The sequence below is a fragment of the Triticum aestivum genome, chromosome 4B, assembly GCF_018294505.1.
Source record: "Triticum aestivum cultivar Chinese Spring chromosome 4B, IWGSC CS RefSeq v2.1, whole genome shotgun sequence".
NCBI lineage: Eukaryota > Viridiplantae > Streptophyta > Magnoliopsida > Poales > Poaceae > Triticum > Triticum aestivum.
This window is the reverse complement of record NC_057804.1, coordinates 652,261,858-652,288,458: the sequence shown is the minus strand read 5'-3', so window position 1 is coordinate 652,288,458 and position 26,601 is coordinate 652,261,858. Positions and strand designations below refer to the sequence as shown.

General features: G+C 45.4%; 1 protein-coding gene across 1 annotated transcript; it reads left to right on the top strand.

Moving 5' to 3' along the window:
* The first annotated feature begins 557 nt into the window (after positions 1 to 557).
* On the top strand, positions 558 to 2,476 carry LOC123089635 (UDP-glycosyltransferase 90A1). Its single transcript, XM_044511266.1, has one exon. The coding sequence runs from the start codon at positions 848 to 850 to the stop codon at positions 2,336 to 2,338; it is 1,491 nt and encodes a 496-aa protein (XP_044367201.1). The 5' UTR covers positions 558 to 847; the 3' UTR covers positions 2,339 to 2,476.
* Positions 2,477 to 26,601: the final 24,125 nt, after the last annotated feature.

The following is a 26,601-nucleotide window of genomic DNA, read 5'->3' as shown; positions in this document are numbered from 1 at the left end:
CAGCCTTCCAACTCCTCCACAAGCAGGTCGCCACCCATCAGGACCTCCCAGATGATGCCGCCGCCACACGGGCTTTACCCAGTGACACGCCCCGACAACGGCGACAAAGGGAGTAGATGGGGCGGTGGCTAGGGTTTTGGTCGTATGCCTGGTCCTCTATCTCCACGAAAAGGTGAGTGTCGGTTAGCACTGCTGCCGTATATTACTAGTTTGAACTATTTTGGGTGATCACTGGACTAATGCACTATTTCCATAATACAGCTCTCTACCATGCTTAGATTGGTATCTTCAAGATGACAAAAGATGTTCCATGTGTCCCCCCCAAATCCATTTTCCATGACTTTATTTGGAAGCTGATGCGATAGCTTTCTGTTCCCAACATCCGAATATATTCTACCCATAATATACGCTAGGGTTTCTACAATTTTGGATGATTACTCTGGAAGCTTATTAGATTGATATCTTCAAAATGACAAAAGATGGTCCCTGTGTCCCCTCTCCCACATCCATTAATTTCCCATGACGTTCTCTGGAAGCTGATGCGATAGCTTTGTGTTCCCAACATCCGAATATATTCTACCCGCCCGATATACAAACGACTAATCTCATCCAGCTCCATGATTGAGAACAAATTGAGAACAAAAGATTGATGCCTCTTGCATCTCTTTACTCTCACTTATTTGGTATACTTGGTTTATGGATATCTAATCCAGCTCCATGATTGAGCAGCCAGCCTTGAGGAAAGTTTATCCTACTATATATTTGCCATCCCGGCCTATAAATTGCGCTTTCTTTGCTAACCATCAAATCAATCACACGGAGAAAACCTATCCTCCACTCCACTGCGATGGCTTTTGCTTCTTCCTCTACAGAATCCCATGTCCTCCCTCACATAGCAATCTTCCCCTTCATGGCCAAGGGCCACACCATCCCGCTCATCCAGCTTGTCCACCACCTCCGTCGTCGCCGCCTCGCCACCGTGACCTTCTTCACAACCCATGCCAACGCCGCCTTCGTCCGCGAGGGACTGTCCGGCGCCGACGACACGGCCGTCGTCGAGCTCGCGTTCCCCGCCGGCGTCGCGGCAATCCCGCCTGGGGTGGAGAGCGCCGAGGGGCTCACGTCCATGGCCTCCTTAGCCGCCTTCGCACGCGCCGCGTCGCTGCTCCAGCCACAGCTCGAGGCGTCGCTCGCCGCCATGGAGCCTCCGGCCAGCCTCCTGGTCGCCGACGCGTTCCTGTACTGGACTAACGCGCCGGCGGCCACGCTCGGCGTCCCGAGGGTGTCGTTCTTAGGCATCTCGGCGTTCGCACAGGTCATGCGGGAGCTGCGCGTCAGCCACGATCCGGTCCCGGCGCTGCAGCACGCCGACGTCGACGGCGACGGCAATCCGGCGACGTTCACGGTGCCTGAGTTCCCGCACATCAAGCTCACGCTGGAGGACCTGATGGCGCCCTTCGGCGACCCGTCGTCGGCTGCTTCGATGATGGAGCTGCACGGCAAGCTGGCGAAGGCCATAGAGGAGAGCCATGGCCTGATCGTCAACACCTTCCAGGGCCTAGAGAAACCGTACATGGAGTTCTGGAACAGCCACTATAGGCCCACGGCCTGGGCCGTCGGCCCGCTCTGCCTCTCCCAGCCCGCGTCTTCTTCGCCGGGTGCCGCCGGCGCCCGGCCATCATGGATGGAGTGGCTGGACGAGAAGGCAGCCGCCGGCCGGGGAGTGCTGTACGTCGCGTTCGGGACGCTGGCCGCGATTCCAGAGGTGCAGCTCAAGGAAGTCGCAGACGGGCTGGAGCGGGCCGAGGTAGATTTCATATGGGCCGTGAGGCCGGAGAATGTCCATCTCGGTGCAGGCTTCGAGGAGCGTACCAAGGGCAGAGGCTTAGTGGTGAGGGAGTGGGTGGATCAATTGGGGATTTTGCGGCACCAGAGCGTGAGAGGGTTTCTGAGTCACTGCGGATGGAACTCGGTGCTGGAGAGCGTCGCGGCTGCTGTGCCACTCGCAGCTTGGCCCATGCAGGCCGATCAACCTTTCAACGCAGCGTTTGTAGCCGACGAGCTCAAGATCGCGGTTAGGGTCCACACGAGTGATAGAACGATGCGGGGTCCGGTCACGAGCGAAGAAATATCGCGAGTGGTCAGGGAGCTTATGCTCGGAGAGGCCGGAACCGAAGCGGCAAAGAATGTTGCCGAGTTATCGGTGCTGGCTATGGAGTCCGTATTGGAGAGGGGGTCGTCGTGGAAAGCAATGGAGGAGATGATCGGTGAGTTGTGTGCACCCAACAGCATGCATGCAAAGCTTGATGCGAGCAAGGAGGAGTCGCGAGATGTTTAATTGCCGTCGTTTTTCTTTCAAAGAAATAATGTGGTGTTGTACTCTGTAGCTATATATGCCAAACATTTAATTATGTTGGTCTCTGGCATTTACTTCTCGGGTCTTGGTTGGAAATATTTATATGAAATTGATTGGACACGGTTGTTTTCTCTTTTGGGGCACGTAATTAATTTGGGACCGTTTAATTCTGTTTTGTGCACTAGCCTGAAAAAAGTGTTGAATGGTAGTCGAAACCAGTGAACCCATGCACCTACCTGGTAGCCTACGTGTCGCCACATAATGCTTTCTTTTCTTCCAACCGGACATCCCCTTTCCATTTAATTGCTCAAACGAATATACATTGTCGTTCGACCGGCCATAGAACGCACATTAAATACCAGAGAAAGAGGAAGCAAGTCTAAGAGCAGAGATGAAGAAGGGGCCAAAGGTGGAGCGAGTTGGGGCACTAATAGAAACCTACTACGAGAAAGTGATATTGACAACTCTCGTTCCTATAGCGCAAAAGGGGTGTGTTCGGGCCACACCCAGCGTCTCGCCCATGAGCCAACTCATGTGCCCGCACGCCTTGTTTGCATGTATGCTCGCTCATTAATCTCTTTTTTTGCTCGTTTTCTATTGCTATTGGTCAGCTTTCCCGGGAAAAAAAGATGGGTCTTCTAACTTTGAATGCGGCTCTAGCGCCGTCTTTTCGTCAAAAAAAATATTTAAATTTGTTTACGGATTTGAAAAAGTCTATAAATTCTAAAGTAAGTTCATAATTTTTTTAAAGTTCGTGAATTTGAAAAAAACACAGTTTTAACGGAATTTTGTGCTTTTAAAAATGTATAGGAAATTTAAAAATCAAGGATTTGGAAAATAATTCATGCATTTGAAAAATTCCACGATTTTAATAAAAAAGAAATCGCAAATAGTGAAAAAACAAAAATAGAGTCCAAAAGAAAAAAAACAAAGAAAAACATGTCAGAAAAAACGAAAAAACAAACCGGCGGAAAGAACCTAGTCCGAAGCTTCTGAAAGTTTCCCAAAACTAAACAGGGTAGAGAGAAAACCAATCCTAGTAACTTATATGAGCCGACCAATAGGAAACCTACGTGCGCTACATACCATGAACACACTATTTAACACATAAGCGCCACGCACCCAGCTAGGCTGCGGCCGGGTGCCTCACCCACGAGTTAATTATAAGAAACTACCACACTTCGGCACGTCATAACGAATCAGTACCATTACTTATTTTTTTTTGCCATGCAGTACCAATTCTAAGCCTAAGTGTTGCAAAACGGTCTAAGCCACGTATAAACGTGTATCTGACCGTTGGGACCCGTGTGTCAGGGGCTGACATGTCATGCTCTTTTACAAAAACAACCCTTACTTCTTATTTAATCGCGCATAAATCCTCTATTTGTCAAAAAAATGTCCGGGCACAAGAAACCTTTTTTAAAAAAAAGCCACACAGGCGCGTCCCGCCGGGATTCGAACCCGCATCGTGCAGTTCGAAGGGAAAGCTGCTGCTGATTTCAGTTTGAAAGCCACGCGTAACATTATATATACTGCGCCTTTCGTTTTTTTTTACAAAATAGAAAATTGCGCGACCGTCCGCCGGAAATCGACCCCCCCCCCCACCCCCCCGAGTCGCTCGCCGTGCGCGCTTGCTGCCTCTGCCCCATGCCATCCTATGTGTCAACTAGTACGCGTATACGTCTTTAAACTCCGAGCCATTCTGGTTTTTATATGATACTAAAAGTTAGTATATGTTCATTGCGTCATAGATTAAAGAAATGTTCGCCGCATCATTTAATATGTATATATATTGCATATTCTAAAAAGTATAAATGTATGATATCATATTATAAAAAGTTTATCGTATATATATATTGAACATTTTATAATATATGATGTCTATATATACGTGTGTATGATTTTTATCAGTATACGTTACGCACACTATGGTCGGTGTGAAGAATAAACCGGCTGGTCTCTACATTGTTTCTGGGTTGACATTCGAAATTTTAAAATTACTCTGAAAGGTAAATAAAGTGTTTGTACATTTTAAAAAAATGTTCAGAACATTTTTGGGAAAAGTTGAACGCGTATTTAAAAATTGAAATGTATTTTATAAAATGTTCATCATGCATTATAAAATTTATTACGATTACACAATAATTTTTAGTACATGTTATCATTTTTTGAGTAACTGTGCATTAAAAATATACAACAAATATATGCAGTAACTGTAACAAATATATCGCATCCTGATGCAGCATTATTTTTTCGTTTTATTTTATTTGTTCAAAGATAGAACAATATAAGAGTTGTATCGTACTGTGAACATGTCACTGAGGCTGGCTTAGTGGTCTGTTGCGCGCGCGTGACGCGGGAGGTCGCCGGTTCGAATCCCACCCGCGCGTTATCCTTTTTAGATTTTCATAAAGGGCGTGTACGAGGGGCTTTCTAAAAAAAACATATGCCATATGACAGGTGGGGCCACTCAGTCAGATACGTGCTTATACGGCTGTCAGACCTTTTTGCAACACTTAGGCTTAGAGTTGGTACTGCATGGCAAAAAAAATGACTAATGGTACGAGGGGCTTTCTAAAAAAAACATATGCCATGTGACAGGTGGGGCCACTCAGTCAGATACGTGCTTATACGGCTGTCAGACCTTTTTGCAACACTTAGGCTTAGAGTTGGTACTGCATGGCAAAAAAATGACTAATGGTACTGATTCGTTACGACGTGCCGAAGTGTGATAGTTTCGTGCAATTAACTCCTCACCCGCACACTGGCTCATACACTCGTTTGCCCATCTGCTTGCTTGTTGTTTTTTCTTTTTCGCTTGTTTTCTATTGCCGCTGGTCAACCATCCCTGAAAATAAATAGGTTAGGTTCCTTAATTTTCAAAAAAAATGTGGAATTAAATTATTTTATGGATTTGAACAGGAATCATATTTTGTAAAAATGATCATAAATTTGAAAAAAAATCATAAAAATTAAAAGTCCATGGTTTTTAAAAATGTTTGTGAATTTTTAAAAAATGGGTTTGAAAAACAAAGTTCACAAATATGGAAAAAGTTCATGAATTCAAAGAAATTCACAAAGTTAGAAAAGTTCATCAATGTGAAAAATCGAACAAAAAAATGAAGAGGTAAAACCAGAGAGAAATAGAAAAATAAATTACATAGCCAAGATAAACGTGCCAGCAAACACAGTAGAAATGACTGAAAAAACTGGCCAGAAGTTCTGAAAATTTCCAAAACCGGACTGGGTAGAGGAAAAATTGAGGCCAGATAGTTATATGGGTGGCGCATGGATATGGCTCAGATGCGTGCGGTCACCGTGGTCGCGTGGATCTGCTGCTTGGGTCTTGGCTTACCCGAGGAGGCTGGTGCGCGGCCATGCTGCCACGCGCCCTGGCCTTGGAGTGCACGTCCACCATGGATCTGTAAATGCCGAGGGTGCTACAGTTCGACGGGCGAGCGCCCCCTGTTGCGGAGGTGAGCGTCGCCAAGAGGGCTGCCGCACGGAAGGGCCTAGATGTGGTGGTGCTCGTCGACCAAGACGGGTGATCCTGACGTTTGTGTCTGCGGGCGGCAATGGGAGGCAGCGGTTGTGGCAAGATTTTTTGGCTTGTGGGCTCTGCTAAGGGTTGGTGGAGGTGGCATGTACATCGGCTTGGCTTGAAGGTGGTCAGATCCGGCAAGATTTGACCTTGGTGGCTCGAGGAGGACTTGTTGATGCATGTTGTGCGAGGTTCGAGAGGTTGACCTGGGCGAAAGCTTGTATCCGGCGTGTCCGGAGCCGGTGATGGCGACGCTTTCGAGGCGTTGTTTCCTTCTTGCTGCAATTGCCGAGGTACTCTCGGCTCCATCGTTCACAGCTTTGGTGGAAACCCTAGATCCATGTGATGAGTTGATGATGGTGGTCTAGCATCATATCCCCTCTCGAGGGCTTCGTCTTTGGAGCTAGACATTAGCAAGCAGCACCGACGCAAGATGGCGGTGTTGGCGTCAAGGGTTTTTGTGGCAATGATGAAGGGTGTGTGCGATGTCAGAGACGAGACAATGGTTGCGGTAGTCGGCTCTTCTCCGGCGTATTTGTGGGATTACCTTGGATTGTTTTTGTTGCAGTGAAGTCGGAGTCACTTGCTTGGAGATTATGGAGGCGATGCCGCTACTTGGGGAGAAGTGATGAGATGACACCAGTGTGTGATGTTGGCGGAACCCTCTATGTGAGGTGTGTGGGAGGAATTGTGTGAGTGCCGCTCGGTGGTTTGTGATGGTTTTCGTCTGGTTTTCCGTTATTAACCAGGCAACACTCAGCAGTTTGTGATGGTTTTCGTCCGGTTTTCCGTTATTAACCAGGTAACTCTCTTCTGCTTAATTAACGGATGAGGCAAAACCTTTTGCCTCTGTTTTGAAAAAAATGAACGAAGTAAATTTACCCCTTTTCTGTCAAAAAAAATATGAACATCGTGGCGACAGATATCAAACACATTAAGCTACGGGAGAATGGTGGCCAATCAGCATGGCCACATGGCGCATGTTGGTTGGCCGTGGCAAAAGAAACTTTTTGATTTTTTTTGGAAGATGAAATTGAGAAATTATTTGATTTTTTCGAAAGATGAAATTGAGACTTTTTTTCTTTTGAGAAAAGTATTTTTTGAGATTATTTTTGAAAGATGGAAGTGAGACTTTTGTTTCTTTTTTTATTTTAAGAATGTTTTTTAGGCTTTTTCATTTCCTTTTGGGGATGGATGTGATGTTCACGTGTTATGAGAAGTTTTCTTTTTTAATTTAAGATTAAATTGAAGTTTTTTTAAGAGGAAGAAATACACGTACGCACAACTTCCTCTCAAGAGGCCCGCAACGGCGGGCCCCAACCACTAGTCATCTTTAACAAGGAAGCGTGTGGTGAGGATGTAAGGGTAGAGGGGGCAGGCGAGGCCTCCCTGACTGGGCTCGGCGGACCGGCCACGTGGAGGCACATCTGTCCCGGTTCGTGTTTGAACCGGGACTAATGGGTGGAAGTATTAGTAACGACCCATTAGTCCCGATTCTTGAACCGGGACTAAAGACCCTTACGAACCGGTACTAATGGGTGTTTTTCTACTAGTGAATGCTGCATCTACGTAAGCCTACGTAAAACATCTACATAAACTTCCTAACTAACTCTTCTCCCCCCTGATTTTCAAGGGGATGGGCCCCTTCCTCACCAATCCTCCAATTCTAATCCACCAGCTGTCTGATTACGTTAAACATGTAACACAAATTTCGTAGGTGTAGCATTACCGGCGAGGGAGTGGTGCAAAGGTGGGCGGAATAGCATGGCAAGGGGGGCGGCCAACGGGCCAAGTTGTGCGTGGATGGACGGGTTGGCGGTGCAGAGTCGTTGTTGGAGCCTTGGAGGAGGCCGACAGCGTGAGGCAAGCTTGCAAAGTGGCAGCGCCAACACAGCAAATGCCCTCTTGGGAGGTGGCGATGCCAATGGTGACCTCCATACACATAAAGTCCAACTCGGGTCCGCGGAAGCGTTCGGGAAGCAGTGGCAGTACCGTTGGTCTGCAAAAGAAATTATATATTCTGGATCTGCAAAAATGAATTTGAATTCAAAACCGTTTAAAAACTTTTGGATGGAAAAAAGACGAAGCTTCTGTGATTTTTTGAAAACCCTTTTTTTGGCCCATACCGAAAAACCCGGTAGCAAGAACAAAAAAATCTTGACGGGGAGGGAGAGGAAAATAGCGGCGTCGGCCTGTGATGACAAGCAAATAATCCAGTTTTAGAACTGTTTTTTAACACGGTACAAACACAATCGCTTATACATACGCATACACTCACTCCTATGAACGTACACATGCACACCCTATCCTTATGAGCACCTTCGAGAGGAGGAGCCGACATATCAGCATGAGATTTATGAAGTTACCGTAGGCGCCTCATCGTCGACGGGAACGTCTCCTCCCATTGAAAGCTCATCGTCGGAAATCCTGAAATAAATCCACTAATAATGCGAGCACCAGGACTTAAAACCTGGGGGCATGAGGATACCACTACCCCTCTAACCATTCAACCACCGGTTGGTTTGCATCCAATTTCAGAACTTGACTGGCATACACATAGCGATTCTTGAGTCCGAAATTATTGTGTTGTTTTTTCATATATATATTTTTTTAATAATGTGTTCGTTGTTGGTAGCATGTAGCTATGGAGTGGATGAGCACAAAGTACTCCCTGCATTCCGAATTACTTGTCGCACGTATGGATGTATCTAGATGTATTTTAATTCTAAATACATTCATTTCAGCGATGAGTAATTTGGAACGGAGGGAGTATATACTAGAGTCAATTTTTTGCTGTGACTGCCTCGGCATCTGTTTCCATCCTGTATGCATTCCACTTGCACACAAAATATACACAGCACATGCTGGTTAAGTTCCTTCCGGGAACCAGCACGTAAATGTCAACTGCAATTAACTATCATTCTCGCAGCCTATAAATAACATCTCCATCGCCTCCAGTTTTGACACATTCTATCATTATCATGGCCTCCGCTCGCAAAATTGCGGTTGTGGACGTCCCGTTCCTCGCAGTGCTGGCTCTGAGCATGGTCTGCTGCTTCGCAGCGACCGACCCCTGCCTGTCCGCTTGCAAATCGGACTTCCACAAGTGCATCTCGCCGAACTTCATCTGCCTGGCCCAGCAGGCCGCCAGCCTGGCCGGGTGCGTGTAGTTGCAAGAAACAAGGCAAAGAACAATGAGCTTTCAAGTATATAGGTGCAGTGGCCAACTGCTTTTCTTACTTGTATTCTTTCTGTTAGAACTCAGCCTCTTCTGCTCTACATTTTCTTCAGAAAATAACTCATGGCCCTGCTGTTGGTTCCCTACAACCTAAAGACTGGCAACTACAAGTACATGCAACCTCCTCCTTCACAAAAAGAATATGAACATCAAGCTGAATCACGACCGATAATATTACACACAATGACAATTGCTCGGCCTATACTCTTCCCAGGGGAGAGAGGGACAGCTATGACAGATAGCACCTGTGTGATCCTAATAAAATTCCTCTCTTTTTCTACTATAATAGCATTCTCATATCATATCTGTCTGTTGTTGTAAATGTTCATATCATGTATGACTTATTGATCTTTAAATGTGAGATATACCTTCCTGTACATGTTGCTTGTTGAGATTTGTTGTTAGTCAGTAAATGAACCACGAAAAGAACAAAGATAGTTGGAACCAGCAGTATTAGTTAGATATTTTCCGGTTGCCACCTATGTTTGCTCACTTCAGCTGTGAAAACATTCGTACTCATAATCAAATCCCTGTGGAGAACGCGACAACCTCTATATTTACACCTCATCAACGTGCCCGTAGGTAAGTTTATTATTTTTCAAATTTTGAATTTCTTTACAAAAATCACGGAGTAAATTATTATGTGAACCTTCAACATGTCGTGCATAGTGGTATGGATCCATTTGCATGCTCCATGCAGGAACCAAAAAAGTGGAACACTTAAGCTTGGGCAATCCTTTTCTTTCGTAAAAAAACACTCTCTAACATATTAGAATGATATAAATTTAGTCAAGATCAAACTTTGTAAAGTTTGAATAAGTTTATAGAAAACATGATAAACATTTAAAAGATCAACTCAATACCATTGGATACATGATAAAAACAAAGACCCTGACAAAGTGCCACGCACGAACATATGGCAACTTCAAACGTTTTTTAGGCAAGTGGCATGAGGATAGCAACTTTAGTTGTCAAGTATGGTTACTTTCTTTTCAGATGGCAAGTTTCATTTTTTGGGGGCTTGTTTTTTTTCGGATGCCAACTTTGGTTATAAAAAACGTAAAACCAGATTGCTTCGTGTCATACGTAACACTTATCATTTGGATAAAAATAATAATTCATATGGTATATATATTTGGTATTATAATTGTTTATGTTTGTCCTATAAATTTAGCCAAATATATATTTGATATATATATTTAGCACTTATCATCTATAAGTTTGACTTTGACGAAATTTTAATTTGGCAAGGAGCAGTAAATACATATATTTTCAGTTTGTCCAAGCAGCCCCAAGTTTTTGAGCATTTTTTTTCCACTTCCAGTCAGTCAACTCATAGGATTCTGCAATGCAGCAAACAAAGATAAACATCCAGGATATATAGATACTACTAGATCCAGGCAATATTTTAGCTCCTACTACCCGAGTCCTGCTCCATCTCAGCATTTGTTAAAACCAGACAACAGTAGCACATGCTCTTTCCAATGCATCTTCAGTTCAAAACTTCAAACTTTGCCAGAACAGCAATGCAGGCTCAGAATGAACACAAATTGCACAGTACTACTACTTGAAAGAACACCGGGCTTCCAAGAGCACAAAAGCAATGGCCAGCTAAATTTATTTATTTTCTTCTTTCTGTTGGAACATGGAGCTGCAGCTCTTGTACAACCAAACCTCCTCTGCTCTGCATTTCATTCAGCAAATAACCCATGGCCTTGCTGCTGCTTCCCTAAAACCTAAAGACTAGCAACTACTAGTACATGCAAACTCCATCTCTATGAACAAGGTAAAAATCCTAGCCGCCCCGCCACCCGACTCCCGTGTCACTCCCCGCGAGCGGCCCAAGAGCAACCCTAGCCGCCACCGCCAACCATCCACCACCCCACCCGATTGCCCTCGCCCCGGTGCGCGCCGTCGGGCAAAGACCGCGCGAGGCAGGACGGCTAGGCAGTGGAGCAATGAACGGCGTGGGGTCCTCGGGTTCACGACAGAGTGCGGCGAGGACGCATGGGCTTGGCGCTAGGGCGGGCGAGCTGGGTGGCGCATGGATATGGCGCAGATGCGTGCGGTCACCGTGGTCGCGTGGATCTGCCGCTCGGGTCTTGGCTTACCTGAGGAGGCTGGTGCGCGGCCATGCTGCCACGCGCCCTGGCCTTGGAGTGCACGTCCACCACGGATCTGTAAATGCTGAGGGTGCTACAGTTCGACGGGCGAGCGCGCCCTGTTGCGGAGGTGAGCGTCGCCAAGAGAGGTGCCGCGCGGACGGGCCTAGATGTGGTGGTGCTCGTCGACCAAGACGGGTGATCCTGACGTTTGTGTCTACGGGCGGCAGTGGGAGGCAGCGGTTGTGGCAAGATTTTTTCGCTTGTGGGCTCTGCTAAGGGTTGGTGGGGGTGGCATGTACATCGGCTTTGCTTGAAGGTGGTCAAATCCGGCTAGATTTTACCTTTGGCTTGATGCACTAGTAGAAAACAGGGCTACCTTTCGGGCCTGGCCAGCCCATTAGTCCCGGTTCTTCAAGAACCGGGACCCATGGGGGGTATTAGACCCGGTTCGTGAGCCCAGGGGGGCGGCCGGGGCCTCGTGGGCATTGGTCCCGCTTCGTGTGGAACTATTTGTCCCGGTTCAAGCCATGAACCTTGACCAATGGTCCTCGCTCCTGGCCCACAACTATGTGTCCCGGTTCGTGGCTTGAACCGGGACAGAAGGGGGTGCTTTAGTCCCGGTTCATGCCATGAACCGGGACAAATAACTTGCCTATATATACCCACCGCCGCGGCAGAGCACTCCAGTGCTCTGTTTTTTCAATCCGGCAAGGAGAGGGCATTTGGGTGCTCTAGTTCACCTCCTATGCACATGAGGTGTTCGATGAAATGCCCGAGCCACACTAATTAAGCTTCTCCTCTCGAAGCTCGACCTCGGAGCTCCATTTTTTCGAGATTTGTCTAGATTTAGCGGTCCGTCACGCCCCGTCCCCGTTTTCACCGCCGTTGATCGCCCGCGCCGATCTCGTCGCCGGCACCACCGTGGTGAGCCTCTTGTTCTTATCTCCTTTCTGATACTTGTCTGATTTTCTTACTTTAGGTAGATATTTGTCTAATTTTCTTACTTTTGACACACATAATTATATATAATGCACGCAGATGAACCGGCAATGGATGTATGGTGACAGACACACCTCCGAGTACATTAAGGGCGTGCATAATTTTCTCGAAGTGGCTGAGGCAAACAAGCAGAATGGCTTTATGTGTTGTCCATGTCCTAAATATGGGAATACAAAGTCTTACTCTGACCGGAAAATCCTTCACACCCACCTGCTTTACAAGGGTTTCATGCCACACTATAATGTTTGGATGAGGCACGGAGAAATAGGGGTTATGATGGAAGACGGCGAAGAAGAAGAGTACGATGACAACTATGTGCCCCCTGAATAGGTGATGCTGCAACGGGGGGAGCTGCTGAAGATCAAGAGGAACCAGACGATGTGCCCGATGATGATCTCCGCCGGGCCATTGTCGATGCAAGGACACAATGCGAAAGTCAAAAGGAGAAGCTGAAGTTTGATCGCATGTTAGAGGATCACAAAAAAGGGTTGTACCCCAATTGCGAAGATGGCAACACAAAGCTGGGTACCGTACTGGAATTGCTGCAGTGGAAGGCAGAGAATGCTGTGCCTGACAAAGGATTTGAGAAGCTACTGAAAATATTGAAGAAGAAGCATCCAAAAGATAATGAATTGCCCGACAGTACGTACGCAGCAAAGAAGGTCTTATGCCCACTAGGATTGGAGGTGCATAAGATACATGCATGCCCTAATGACTGCATCCTCTATCGTGGTATGTACGAGGATTTGAACGCATGCCCGTTATGCGGTGCATTGCGGTATAAGATCAGATGAGATGACCCTAGTGATGTTGACGGCAAGCCCTGCAGGAAGAGAGTTCCTGCGAAGGTGATGTTGTATGCTCCTATAATACCACGGTTGAAACGACTGTTCAGAAACAAAGAGCATGCCAAGTTGATGCGATGGCACAGTGAGGACCGTAAGAAAGACGGGAAGTTGAGAGCACCCGCTGACGGGTCACAGTGGAGAAAATCGAGAGAGAGTACTGGGCTGAGTTTGCACATGACCCAAGGAACGTATGGTTTGGTTTAAGCACGGGTGACATTAATCCTTTTGGGGAGTAGAGCAGCAATCACAGCACCTGGCCCGTGACTCTATGTATGTATAACCTTCCTCCTTGGATGTGCATGAAGTGGAAGTTCCTTATGATGCCAGTTCTCATCCAAGGCCCTAAGCAACCCGGTAACGACATTGATGTGTACCTAAGGCCATTAGTTGAAGAACTTTTACAGCTGTGGAATGGAAATGGTGTACGTGTGTGGGATGAGCACATACAGGAGGAATTTAACCTACATGTGTTGCTGTTTGTAACCATCAACGATTGGCCCACTCTCAGTAACCTTTCAGGACAGACAAACAAGGGATACCACGCATGCACGCACTGTTTAACTGACACCGAAAGTATATACCTGGGAAGCTGCAGGAAGAATGTGTACCTGGATCATCGTCGATTTCTTATGACTAACCATCAATGTCGAAAGAAAGGCAAGCATTTCAAAGGCGAGGCAGATCACCGGAAGAAGCCCGCCATGCATACCGGTGATTACGTACTTGCTATGGTCAATGATTTACACGTAATCTTTGGAAAGGGGCCCGGCGGACTAGCTGTTCCGAGTGACGCTGAGGGACACGCACCCATGTGGAAGAAGAAATCTATATTTTGGGACCTACCCTACTGGAAAGACCTAGAGGTCCGCTCTTTGATCGACGTGATGCACGTGACGAAGAACCTTTGCGTGAACCTGCTAGGCTTCTTGGGCGTGTATGGGAAGACAAAAGATACAGCTGAGGCACGGGAGGACCTGCAACGTTTGCACGAAAAATACGGCATGCCTCCAAAGCAGTATGAAGGTCCTGCTAGCTACGCTCTTACCAAAGAAGAGAAGGAAATCTTCTTTGAATGCCTGCTTAGTATGAAGGTCCCGACTCGCTTCTCGTCGAATATAAAGGGAATAATAAATATGACAGAGAAAAAGTTTCAAAACTTAAAGTCTCATGACTGCCACGTGATTATGACGCAACTGCTTCCGGTTGCATTGAGGGGGCTTCTACCGGAAAACGTCCGATTAGCCATTGTGAAGCTATGTGCATTCCTCAATGCAATCTCTCAGAAGGTGATCGATCCAGAAATCATACCAAGGCTAAGGAGTGATGTGGTGCAATGTCTTGTCAGTTTCGAGCTGGTGTTCCCACCATCCTTCTTCAATATCATGACGCACGTCCTAGTTCATCTAGTTGACGAGATTGTCATTCTGGGGCCCGTATTTCTACACAATATGTACCCCTTTGAGAGGTTCATGGGAGTCCTAAAGAAATATGTCCGTAACCGCGCTAGGCCAGAAGGAAGCATCTCCATGGGCCATTAGAGGATGTCATTGGGTTTTGTGTTGACTTCATTCCTAGCCTTAAGAAGATAGGTCTCCCTAAATCGCGGTATGAGGGGAGACTGTCTGGAAAAGGCACGCTTGGAGGGGAGATAATAATATGCAGGGACGGATATTCTTGGTCTCAAGCACACTACATAGTTCTACAGAAATCTACCTTGGTGACCCCTTATGTCGATGAACACAAGAACAGTCTGCGCTCCAAACACCCGGAGCAGTGCAACGACTGGATTACATGAGAACACATCAAGACTTTCAACAGTTGGTTGGAAACACGTCTTAGAGGTGACAACACTGTTTGTGAGGAGCTGTACTCGTTGTCCACGGGACCATCTTCGACTGTAATGATTTGGAAAGGATACGAGATAAATGGGAATACATTTTACACGATCGCCCAAGATCAAAAGAGCACCAACCAAAACAGCGGTGTCCGGTTTGATGCAGCCACCGAGAGAGGAAAGGACACATATTATGGTTACATAGTGGACATATGAGAACTTGACTACGGAGTAGACTTTAAGGTCCCTTTGTTTAAATGCAACTGGGTCAATCTATTAGGGGGCGGGGTACAGGTAGACCCACAGTACGGAATGACAACAGTGGATCTGAACAATCTTGGGTACACTGACGAACCATTCGTCCTAGCCAATGATGTGGCACAGGTTATCTATGTGAAGGACATGTCTACCAAACCAAGAAAAAGAAAAAATAAGGAAGTGAATACATCATACGATGAGCCAAAGCACCACATAGTTCTTTCAGGAAAAAGGGACATCGTGGGAGTGGAGGGCAAGACAGATATGTCCGAAGATTATGAAAAGTTTCATGAAATTCCTCCCTTCAAAGTCAAGGCTGACCCAAGCATCCTGATAAATGATGAAGATTATCCATAGTTACGGCGCAATAAGGAAAGGACACAAGCGAAGAAAAAGTAAAGACTTTCTCCACAACTATTATGATGATAGCATGCCAACTTTCAACCTTTTCGTAGTTCATTTGAAATGCCTGTTGTAACAGACAAGTTTCCGTATGAAATCCTGATACTTCGAAAGAGAATGTCCGTTTTGTACATGAAGTGCATTCAGTTTTTACCGTAACCATCTCAACTTTCTTGCACATGCTATGTGGATGAAATGATGATACCATGCCAACTTCCAACCTTTTCAGGGTTCATTTGAAATGCTTTTCAATTTCAAGGTCTTATAGCTCAAAAAAAAGTAAATGCTTTTATAAAACTCTAATAGCAAAAGGAATCAACTAAAAAGCTTTTATAAATCTCTAGTATTTTTTAAACTAAAATTATATAAAATTTATGCAACTAAAATTATCAAAGTATTTTCTGTTCGAAACATGAAAAGCAGAAATAATTATCATAAAGAATTTTTTGTTAGAAACTTTAGTAGCAAAAAGAATTGTCATAAAGATTTTTTTTGATAAAAACTAAAATAACAAAATCTGTTTTTCAATATAATGATAAAACACAGTAATATTAAATAGCAGGAAAAAGAATCACTCCAAATATATTTTTAGTTGCATAAAGATTATAATTATTCAAATTTGGAAACTAATGGAGTAATAGAAAGATTATAATTATTCTGAGCTAAAATAAAAAAGAATAAAAAAGCAAAAATCAAAAGAAAATAAATAATTCAAAGCACAAAATAAAACAAAAAATGTGCCACCTAAAGGGCCACCACGGCCTGAATACGACTAGAAACCCAACAATGGGTCAGGATTCAGGCCCGCAATAGGCCCAATAGGCCCACAGGCACATATAGTGCGTTTAGGCTCGTAAGCCTGCATTTGAGAGGAGCTCGAGAGGGCAGCGGGACTGGGGTTTATAAACCACTCTCGACCTCACTCAACTAGTAACGTGGGACTAAACTTTCGTGTCGCGACGCGGGCAGCACAAGGCCTTTAGTCCCAGTTGGTGGCACCAACCGGGACTAAAGGGGCGCATTGGTCTCGGTTGGGGGCACAAACCGGTACCAATGCCCTGCGCCATCCCGCGCCGTCCCGCGCCGCCCCGACGCCGTCGTCGCCCACCGCCTCGCGCCCCGTGCCCCGCGACGCCGCCGGCCCCTGCCCGTCGCCGCCCCGCCCCGCGCCGCACCTCACCGTCGACCGTCGCCGCGCCGCCCCTCAGGCACCGTCGCCGTCGCCGTCCCCTACCCGTCGCCCTCGCCGCGCCCCTCACGCTGTCGCCATCCCGTGAGCAAAATTTTTGCTAATTTAATTTGATGTAGTAGTTAATTTAGATGTGTAGTATAATTTAGATGTGTAGTTAATTGAGTTAGATTTTTTTGTTAGATTTTTTTGTAGTTCATAGATTTTTTGTTAGATGTGTAGTTTATAGATTTTTCTGTTAGATTTTTTTGTTAGATGTGTAGTTCATAGATTTTTGTGTTAGATTTTTTTCATATTGTGTTAGATTTTTTTTTCTGTTAATAGATTTTTTTGGTGATATTATTGTTGAATATGCATGTTTGTATGTTCATATATATGCAAAGATTGAATATGTCAATTTTTTATGATTTTTTTCTGTTCATAGAATTTTTATGATTTTTTTCTGTTGTAATTTTGTTCATAGAATTTTAATGATTTTTTTGTTCATAGAATTTTTTTGTCAATTTATGTATATGTTCATATTGTGTATGTATAGGAAAATTGTGCATAATCAAAGTCATTTATGAATATGTTCATATTTAGAATAGAGGAAAAAGGAAGATAAGAACAGAAAGTGTTTAATATAATTAGTTAGAAAAATAATAAAACTATAGTTAAACTAGTTTATTTTTAGTAAGTACTACTTTATTTTATTTATAGTAAGTGCTTAATATATAGTTCAACTAGCTAGTTGATTTAATAAACTACTTTATTTTACTATATATAGAAGTAGTTTATTTTTAGTAAGTACTACTTTATTTATTTATATTAAGTGCTTAGTAGTTAAACTAGTTGATTTAATTAATAAAGTTACTTTATTTTACTATATATAGAAGTAGTTCCCGCATCGACGTCGACGATGCATATCCCGCATCCTCGTCGTCGACTCGGCGGTGGAGGCCTGCTTGATCAGGGCCGTGTCCGGGATTGGGCTCCGCTCGGCTGGTATTGGGAGGTGCTACCTTTCGGGGGACGTAGGTTGGTGAGGAGCCAGCCCGTTGTTGACCCGATCCTTGTTTGGTGGCGGTCGCGTGGGCCAGTGACGGTGCCGAGGCTTCCGGACACTGCGGAGGTGGTACGTCATCGTGTCAGCGAGGAGGACGAGCACGTCCGTCACTACATGGTTGCGTTGGAGGGCAGGTTCGACAATACCTGGCAGGTTCTTCAGGAATCTCACTAGAGCTACGATCCTGTGATGGTTCCTTATCTTTGGGTGTCCACCGCCCGCGACGATACCCGTCGGGCGCTACGGTTCTAGCTGTATTGGCGATGCTATATGTATGATAGTATTCGAGGAGTATTAGTGATAATATTCGATGATGTACGGACACAAGAGATGATGTATTTTTGGTTATAATTGAATGCATGCTAATTTGAGTACTACTTTATTTTACGATTTGGTTTTGCTTATTGAATGCTCATATTGGAAAAGTACTTCTACTTTGAATGCTAAAATTGAAGAGCACTTTATGCAGAAATCTAGGAGCCCCCTCCATCATCCACGCCGTTGTGGGGTAGCTTCTGCTTCATTCCCGTGTGCTAGACAATTTGGTGTAATAATGCACTCGGGAATGAAAGGAGGAGCTACCATCACCGATAGTCAACCCGTGATTAATAATAATGATCTAATTTAGGTTTTTTAGTACATATATTTAATTGTACAAGTTTAATATTTGAATTATGAACATAGGTCGGAAATGTCGTACTCGGACGATGAAAACCGCCCGGGGGAGTGCGACTGGTGCCACGACGACCGAGATATGTGCAACAGGTTCCTTGAGCTGGACGAAGATCGGCGCTTCAGCATTAAGCTCGAGGAGACCTTCGATGTTCATACGGTATGCAACGATGACAATAGTTTTTTTCGTAATTAAGCACGACTTCAACTATTTTAAAGTGTATTTTTCATCTTTTCTAATTCGACTAGATTATCCCATGCTATGCAAGACGCTATGTCTTGGAGAGGATGGGTTTTGAAGACCATGAAAGTATGGAAACCAAAAAAAATCACCTAAGGACCCATCATGGTGTGGATTTTGAAGTAAAGCTGTACAATGCTGAGAGTGTAACCCATTTTGGTTGCAAAAATTTGGAAGCACTTTGCAAAATGTATGGTTTTGATGAGGGTATGCTTGTCACCATGGATCTTGGTGATCTTACAATCGAGCAAGACAATATGGACATTTGGGTCCTTGTGGATACACTTCCAATTCTTCCCCATGTGAGCTTCTCAAACATAGTTATTAAGTAATTTATATCGTTTATTTCAAAATAGTTGACATCTTATTTCCATTGACAGCTTATTTTCATTCTTCAGAAAATATGCGGAAGATGGTAGACAAAACCCACTACACCGATGGCTCCGAATTAACTTATAAGGAGAAAAATCATCTGATCGCATTTTGTATTGATCTTGAGAATTACAATGTCTACAATCGAACTCCTCAACATTATGGTCAATACGTGCCACTAGTGCACGTGTTGAACTACGGTAACTACCATGGAGATACCCTGATAAGATTTTTTTACTATTACGACATCCGTGCATCTTTTTGCATACTTCTAAAACTAGTACATCATTGCTAACTACGAAGTTATTACTATGTTTTTTAACAGATAATCCCGAATGATTGTGTGCCTCATCTGATGTATACGCACGGTCGCCTTGATGTTTTGAACATACAACCAGGCCGTCCTACGAATCTCAACTGTCCATACCGGATTTCTAAAAGAAGTGGAGACATGACAATCAAAGAATGGAAAAAATGTATGGACAGTCGTAAGAAGCTTCTTGGAAGCAAAAGGAAGCGAAGTGCAAGAATTGGAGACAGGATGATCTCCATTCTTCATAATGGAGAGTCAGGGTCTATATTGTTTTATGCTATTTTATCTTAAGTGTGTTTAGGTCCTACCTGATACTGATGATCATGTGCTAAGAACAATTATGTAGGGTTGGGTTCGATGACTATGAGTATGATGATCGTATGACTTGTTATTAATAACGAGTAGAAGGTGTATGATGATGCATGATTAGTAGGACTTGTTATTATATATGATGATGTATGATGTGAGCATGATGAAGAGTTATTATATATCAGCGGGTGAAATGAACATAGCAATAGCATTGGTAAACCAAGCACGAAGATATAAGAGAGGACACTTCTCTCTATAAGCTAGCTAATAACAACCTAAATTAACCCCTAAACCAGCCACTTTCAAAAAAAAACTCAGCTCCAGCCAGCTGCTGACGCGTGGATGCCTTTTGGTCCCGGTTTATGTCACCAACCGGGACCAAAGGCGCCTGCCTGGGCTGCCCGCAGCGGCCACGTGGAGGCCCATCTGTCCCGGTTCATGTAAGAACCGGGACTAAAGGAAGGAGGCATTAGTAACGACCTATTAGTCCCGGTTCAAGAACCGGGACTAAAGGCCCTTACGAACCGGGACAAATGCCCTGTTTTCTACTAGTGATGGAGGACTTGTTGATGCATGTTGTGCCAGGCTCGAGAGGTTGACCCGGGCGAAAGCTTGTATCCGGCATTTCCGGAGCCGCTGATGGCGACGCTTTTGAGCGATGTTTCCTTCTTGTTGCCATAGCCGAGGTACTCTCGGTTCCATTGTTCGCAACTTCGGTGGAAACCCTAGATCCGTGTGATGAGGCGATGATGGTGCTCTGGCATCATATCCCCTCTCGAGGGCTTCGTCTTTGGAGCTAGACATCAGCAAGCAGGACTGATGCAAGATGGCAGTGTTGGCGTCAAGGGTTTTGTGGCAATGATGAAGGGTGTGTGCGATGTCGGAGACGAGGTGATGGTTGCGTAGTTGGCTCTTCTCCGACGTGTTTGTGGGATTACCTTGGATTGTTTTGTTGCGGTGAAGTCGGAGCTGCTGCAGCGGGCCCCTGTGGCAATGATGACAAGCAGTAGGTGGTATGTTCGATGGTCTTCCGCGACACTAGCCTTGCATAGTTCTCCTTCGGAGCTATCTTTCAAAGTCGGAGGTACACTGTCCTCGGTGTGGGTGGTCGAGTCTGACGTAGGCCTTCTTGTGTATCCATGTGGGTTGGGTCGATGTTTGTCTTTGAAAGAAGTCGGAGTCACTTGCTCGGAGATTAGGGAGGCGATGCCGCTAATTGGGGAGAAGTGATGAGATGACACCAGTGTGTGATGTTGACGGAACCCTCTATGTGAGGTGTGTGTGTGGGGGGGGGGGGATTGTGTGAGTGCCGCTCGACGGTTTGTGATGGTTTTCGTCTAGTTTTCCGTTATTAACCGGGCAACACTCAGCAGTTTGGGATGGTTTTCGTTCGGTTTTTCGTTATTAACCGGGCAACTCTCTTCTACTTAATTAATGGATGTGGCAAAACCTTTTGCCTCTGTTTTGAAAAAAATGAACGAAGTAAATTTACCCTATTTCTATCAGAAAAAAAATACGAACATCTTGGCGACAGATATCTCTACTCCTAAGGGAGCAGTTGGTAGTCTCCGCTGGTTAATTTTCGTCCCACCTATCATGATTTTTTCCATCCCATTATTTTCCGTCCCCTCCCCCCACTTCATCGGTTTATTTTTGCATCACCCTCTCACACAACGAAAAAACCTGAACGGATAAGAACTTTCCATACTGACGCAAATTATTTAGTAATGTCTTTATGTAAAAGAATCAATCACAATCAATCTTTAAAGATCAAATCTAAATTAATTAATCTTCATAACGTTTGTTTCCTTCCGAATCACGTCCATAACTTTTCTTCCTTGTTTGGGCAGAAATTGTTTGGTAGCAGAGATTAGGAAGCTTCCGATGAGCATAGTAATAGGAAGTATTCTTTTTCTTGATGATTTGTTTCCATGCATGATGATAGTAAATTAGGCCAACATTCACCACTATTTATCAACGTCATCAATCGTATCCATTCCTACCAGAGGGAATCCGCTCGCTACGTCTTTTTTAAGGGGATCCGCTCGCTATGTCGTTGTCGCATGTTATTTTCACAAGCAATTCCCCTAAAAAACACAGCGCCCTACCTCGACTACCCTACCTGGACGCCGACGCCGCCGCCCACCGATCTCGCCGCCTCCCAGCGATCCTCTCCTCCCTCCCGCAGCTCGAACGACCCACTTTTTTGGCCACGAGCACCACCTGCCTCTTTGCCCATGCGTCGCCCCTCCTCTTCACCATAGCCACGAGCACCATCCGAGGCGGAGCCGCGGCGCCTCCACAGATGCGGCGGGGACACCATATCCAGTGGAGACGGCGGTGTAAATCTTCTCCCACTCTGCTCCTTCCCCTGGTTACCAGCCTGCTCCACCTCCCCTCTGCTTCGTGTGGATCTGCTCATGTGCAGCAGTAAACTTTATTTAGGTAGAACTATTCTTCTAGGCCTTTTTTTGTTACTTACAAATTAACTTTTTAGCCAATGCTTACAGCATGAAGTATTACCTAGAGTTCCTTAATCAATATGCTTGTCGATCATTTCATTTGGTTCAATTACTATCAGCAAGAACACATTGTGAAACCGTTAGCTTATGAATGTATGCTGTTCCTGCAATAATAACATTTGCAATGTAAGGGCCGAGGCACACCCATGCATCAGGATTATGTGCACCACGTGGGAAGTAATACTATGGCCTAAGTGGATAATGAAATATCCAAAGATACACTTGATGGATCAAATTTTTTCTCTGGAATTGTTCCTCATGATGCGCAGATGTAGATGCTATATTTTTAAAATTTCCAATTACCTATGCATGACAATGTGATTCTTATCCTTTTCATTAGACAGTGTGTTCCCATCAATCCATCCATGCACCGAACCGATTTTTTTAACTCTGTTCAGGTTGCAATTACGAACGAGTAGCATATGTATGCACTGAACTACTTGCATAAGACAGTGAAATACTTCTTACTCACATGAGTGGAATTTTGGAATAGAGAAAGAACATACAACAGAGATTGCGTAATTAATTGATTGCATAAACCGAGATCATGTAAAACAAGTTTGATAGGTCCGTTGCATCGCACGGACATTTTTGCTATATGTACTATCAGGTTCTATTTATTTCCTTTGATCGGTCAACAATCCTATGTCCTATGTAGGTAAGAAGGAAAGAAACCTAACGGTATAGCCGGCAAAACAGTCAACGGCGAGCTTCATCGCCACGTACGTGTCGTAGTACCTGGCCATCACCGGCTGGGGCATCGAGGACTTAACGCTGGTGAAGAAGGCGTGGGTATTGGTAGAGCTCCAAGAAGCTGCCCTTTGTCCTGCCCGCCGTCTTCACCATCGGTCCCCGTGTGACCACCCGGGAACTCGGTGACCCTACCAAGGCGACACGGTCCGGGTTGGTTCGGTCCCCCATCGAGCCACCATTTGGACCGGCCAACCACCATCGACGTCAATGTGCTGGGGCAGCGGCGAGGTGGGCTGCGTGTGCGAGTGTTGTGGCGAGGTGGTGGACATGCGGGAGCGCCAGCGATGAGGTCGGTGATGTGCCGTGGCAAGTGCCGGCTGTTAGCCATGAACCTTCCGTAGCAGTTTTTTTCATGAGCCCATGTTTTTTTGTGTTCGGGCCTTGCCATAATTAGCGGATTAACCATGAAAAAAACATGACGTTCAGTTTGTTGTCAAATGGTGCCGTGATTTTCGGATCAAGCCGTGTTTCTTTTGTACTTCCTATTTCCTGTTCGACTGAATAGAAGTGCAGAATGTGAACACACCAACACGACTGAAAGCAGTCATATTCAGTTATAGAGGTATACATTTATACAAGATATATACAGGCAGGTGCCGGCCAGTAACCCAACTAACTCCTGAGCTGACCTTGCTAATCCTTTACTCGCGATAAAGACGCAGACGATAAGGAAAGGTTGTTACGGAGAGAGCAATGGGAGAGAGAGAATCACGTGGCGGCAGGTGGACCTAAACATATGCTTCAACAAAGAAAACGACAACGTAGGATCATGGTGCGTGATTATAGGCAGAGGCTATTAAATCTCACGCGGAAATCACGGCTGAGCGATTCTCGCACGATCTGAAGTTCACACCCAATCGACCGTTTTCCCCAGTTGATGGCCTGCATGTGTGATGTGCTAAAACGGTCGCTGCCATGGCAGCGAAACCCGCAGCTAGAACGCTGCCGGCGCCAAGTTGAGAACTCGAGATCGTCAGTGGTGCATGCACGACAGCGGCGGCGAGAGGCTATGGTGCATGGGGAGGAGAGAAAAGAAGGATAGGGGAAGCTTGGGGACATGGTAGTTTACCCGGGGGCTGTCGATCGGCACGCTGAGAACGAATGGCGGCAGCAGTGACATTTTTTCTCAGTCCTCTTGGTCGGACCGGTTAAAGACCAGATCGGATTGGACCGACAATTTTCCAGGCCGATTTTAGCAGACCAGATCATCCATTTTCTCTAACAAGGCAGGACCGAGCGTGTCAAACACCGATTGAGCCACGAGCGGTACGTCCAGCCCTGCCCACTGTCGAAGTGAACCTCCTACTCCACGTGAAGTTGATCGCGTTGTTGTACTCGTACGGTAGGAGCCACGGGCACGACATGGTGAAGGGGTAAAGGACTGATCGAGGGTGAGACCCGGATGCTGGTGGCGCAGCTAACCATTGACGAGATCTTCACCTGCACCAAAAAGTTCAAACGGGAGGTGTTCAGCAGCATGCAGAAGGAGCTGGACCAATTCGGCCTCTTCATCTACAATGCCACCGTGAAGCAGCTGGTGGACGTTCCGGGGCATGAGTAATTCTCCTACCTCGGCGAGAAGACACAATAGGAAGCAGCGAGCAGGGCCAAGGTGGATGTTTGTGGAGCGGGATGGCCTCACGTGCTAGAACGTCGCCAAGGTGGACGCCGAGAACAAGGTGCTCTCTGTGCGGCGGCAGGGCGAGGCGCTCAAGGAGAAGGCCAAGGTCAAGGCGGAGGTGCGGGTGTTTGAGAACACTAGGAAGGCCGACAATGCCGCCTCAATGACCGACCTCGCCATGAAGGGGAAGGCTGAGACTGGCAGGCCGAGGTCGCCGAGGTTGAGGCCGCCAAGGCTATCGCCATCCGTGATGCCGAGCTGCAGATGGAGGTTAAGACGAAGAACGTGCTCTGCCAAACTGACAAGCTCAAGGTCGAGCAGCTCAGCAAGTCCACAGTACACTACGACACACAGGTTGGTTATGCAATAAGCATGTATAAAATATAGTACTAGGGTCAAGAGGAATTCATACTTATTGACCTCAACATTTTATATTTTGTAGGTTCAAGAATCGAACACGCTCTTCTACAGCTGGCAGAAGGCGGCGGATACGACATTCTATAAGGAGATGAAGGCGGCGGTGAGGTGAAGCGGCCGAGCAGAAACACATGCATGTCTCGATATGGGAGGAAAGGGAAGGAGATAAGGTGAGGGTTAGCGGTGCAACATACCATACGAGGAAAGGGGTGAAGAGATGACCTTGAGGAGGGAAGTGAGCTCGGTCCATGGCATGGGTCAGAGTAGAGGAAGGTTGATCCATGGTTTGGCCAAAGGGGTGATGAGCGAGGGAGAAATAGAAGGCCCCCTCTCATATCTTGGTGTGCGAGCAAGTCTGTCGAGGTGGAAGAAGCATGACATTTCATGACGGCGTTGGTGACCTTGGCGTGATGTTGTTCGCCGGTTTGTGGGCGGATCAGGCAACCGTCTGGTCTCTCGATCCCCCCCTTCACTAATTTTGGTGAGAAGAGGGGTGGGATGAAAGGGTGGAGGGGTGGGAGATGAGGTCACCGATTCTGTTGGTTGTGGGGGCGAGGGCGGAGAGAGGAGAGTGAGCGACGCCGGCGAAGTCTATGGATCTAGAGAGGGAGGGGAACAAGAGAGTGAGTGGTGCGGGGAGGGAGTGGATAGAGTGCGGTCGTGCGGGAGAGGACAACAAGTTGTATAGGAGGGGTATAATGGGAATATGATAAAAAATAAAGCTTTATTTATACCTGTACACTATATATATATTCAGAATAGCATAAAATATTTTCTCAATAAATTACTTAAAAATATCCAAGAAATTACGGATGATCGACTATCATTATATAAAGGGGAAATCCGTTCTTTGCTCGTGGAGAAATGTAACATAGTTTTTTATGGGCAATATACCACATACCCTAAATAGTAGATATTCATGAGAATAACCATCAACATGTGATTTAGAGGTGAACCTAAAATTATTAAAATTGGGATGCCACTCAATCTACTAGAAACTGCTCATTTCTAGCATTTGTCCAATGAATATATATTTTCCATACCACCATCATAAAAAAGTTATTCTAATCTTTGTTTATATTAGAATACCTTTGTAGGTCATAAAAACTGATGGATTTGATTGTGCTTCGGAGATGTCGACCGACAAAGACCCTGATGTAACGATGATGGAGGGGGCTAAGAATTCAAGGAGTTTTACACAACCAAAAGAGGTGCATGCAAATAATTGTTCTTCTTTGTATGTAGGTTGCACATGATATAATACTCAAAAGATATATTTATATATATATTTAATTTTGAAGAATATGAGAGAGATATAGATGGATTATGTCGGGGTTCAAAAAGAAATCCATTCAGAGGGTTTTTGGGGCGACGTCATTGGAAGGGGATAAAAATTCACCATGTTTTATACAATAGAAAGATGTGCAAATGATGATATCCCACAACAACGACGCACTGAAAATAAAGCAAACCGGCTGGAATTACGATAAATGTTTATGGCAACATTTATTTCCAACTGGTATTCTGATGAGTATGTTCAATGATGTTCACATAACTCAAGGAAAA

Excerpts from the sequence above, each read along its gene's own strand:
- LOC123089635 (XM_044511266.1), top strand. The coding sequence starts at position 848 with ATGGCTTTTGCTTCTTCCTCTACAGAATCCCATGTCCTCCCTCACATA.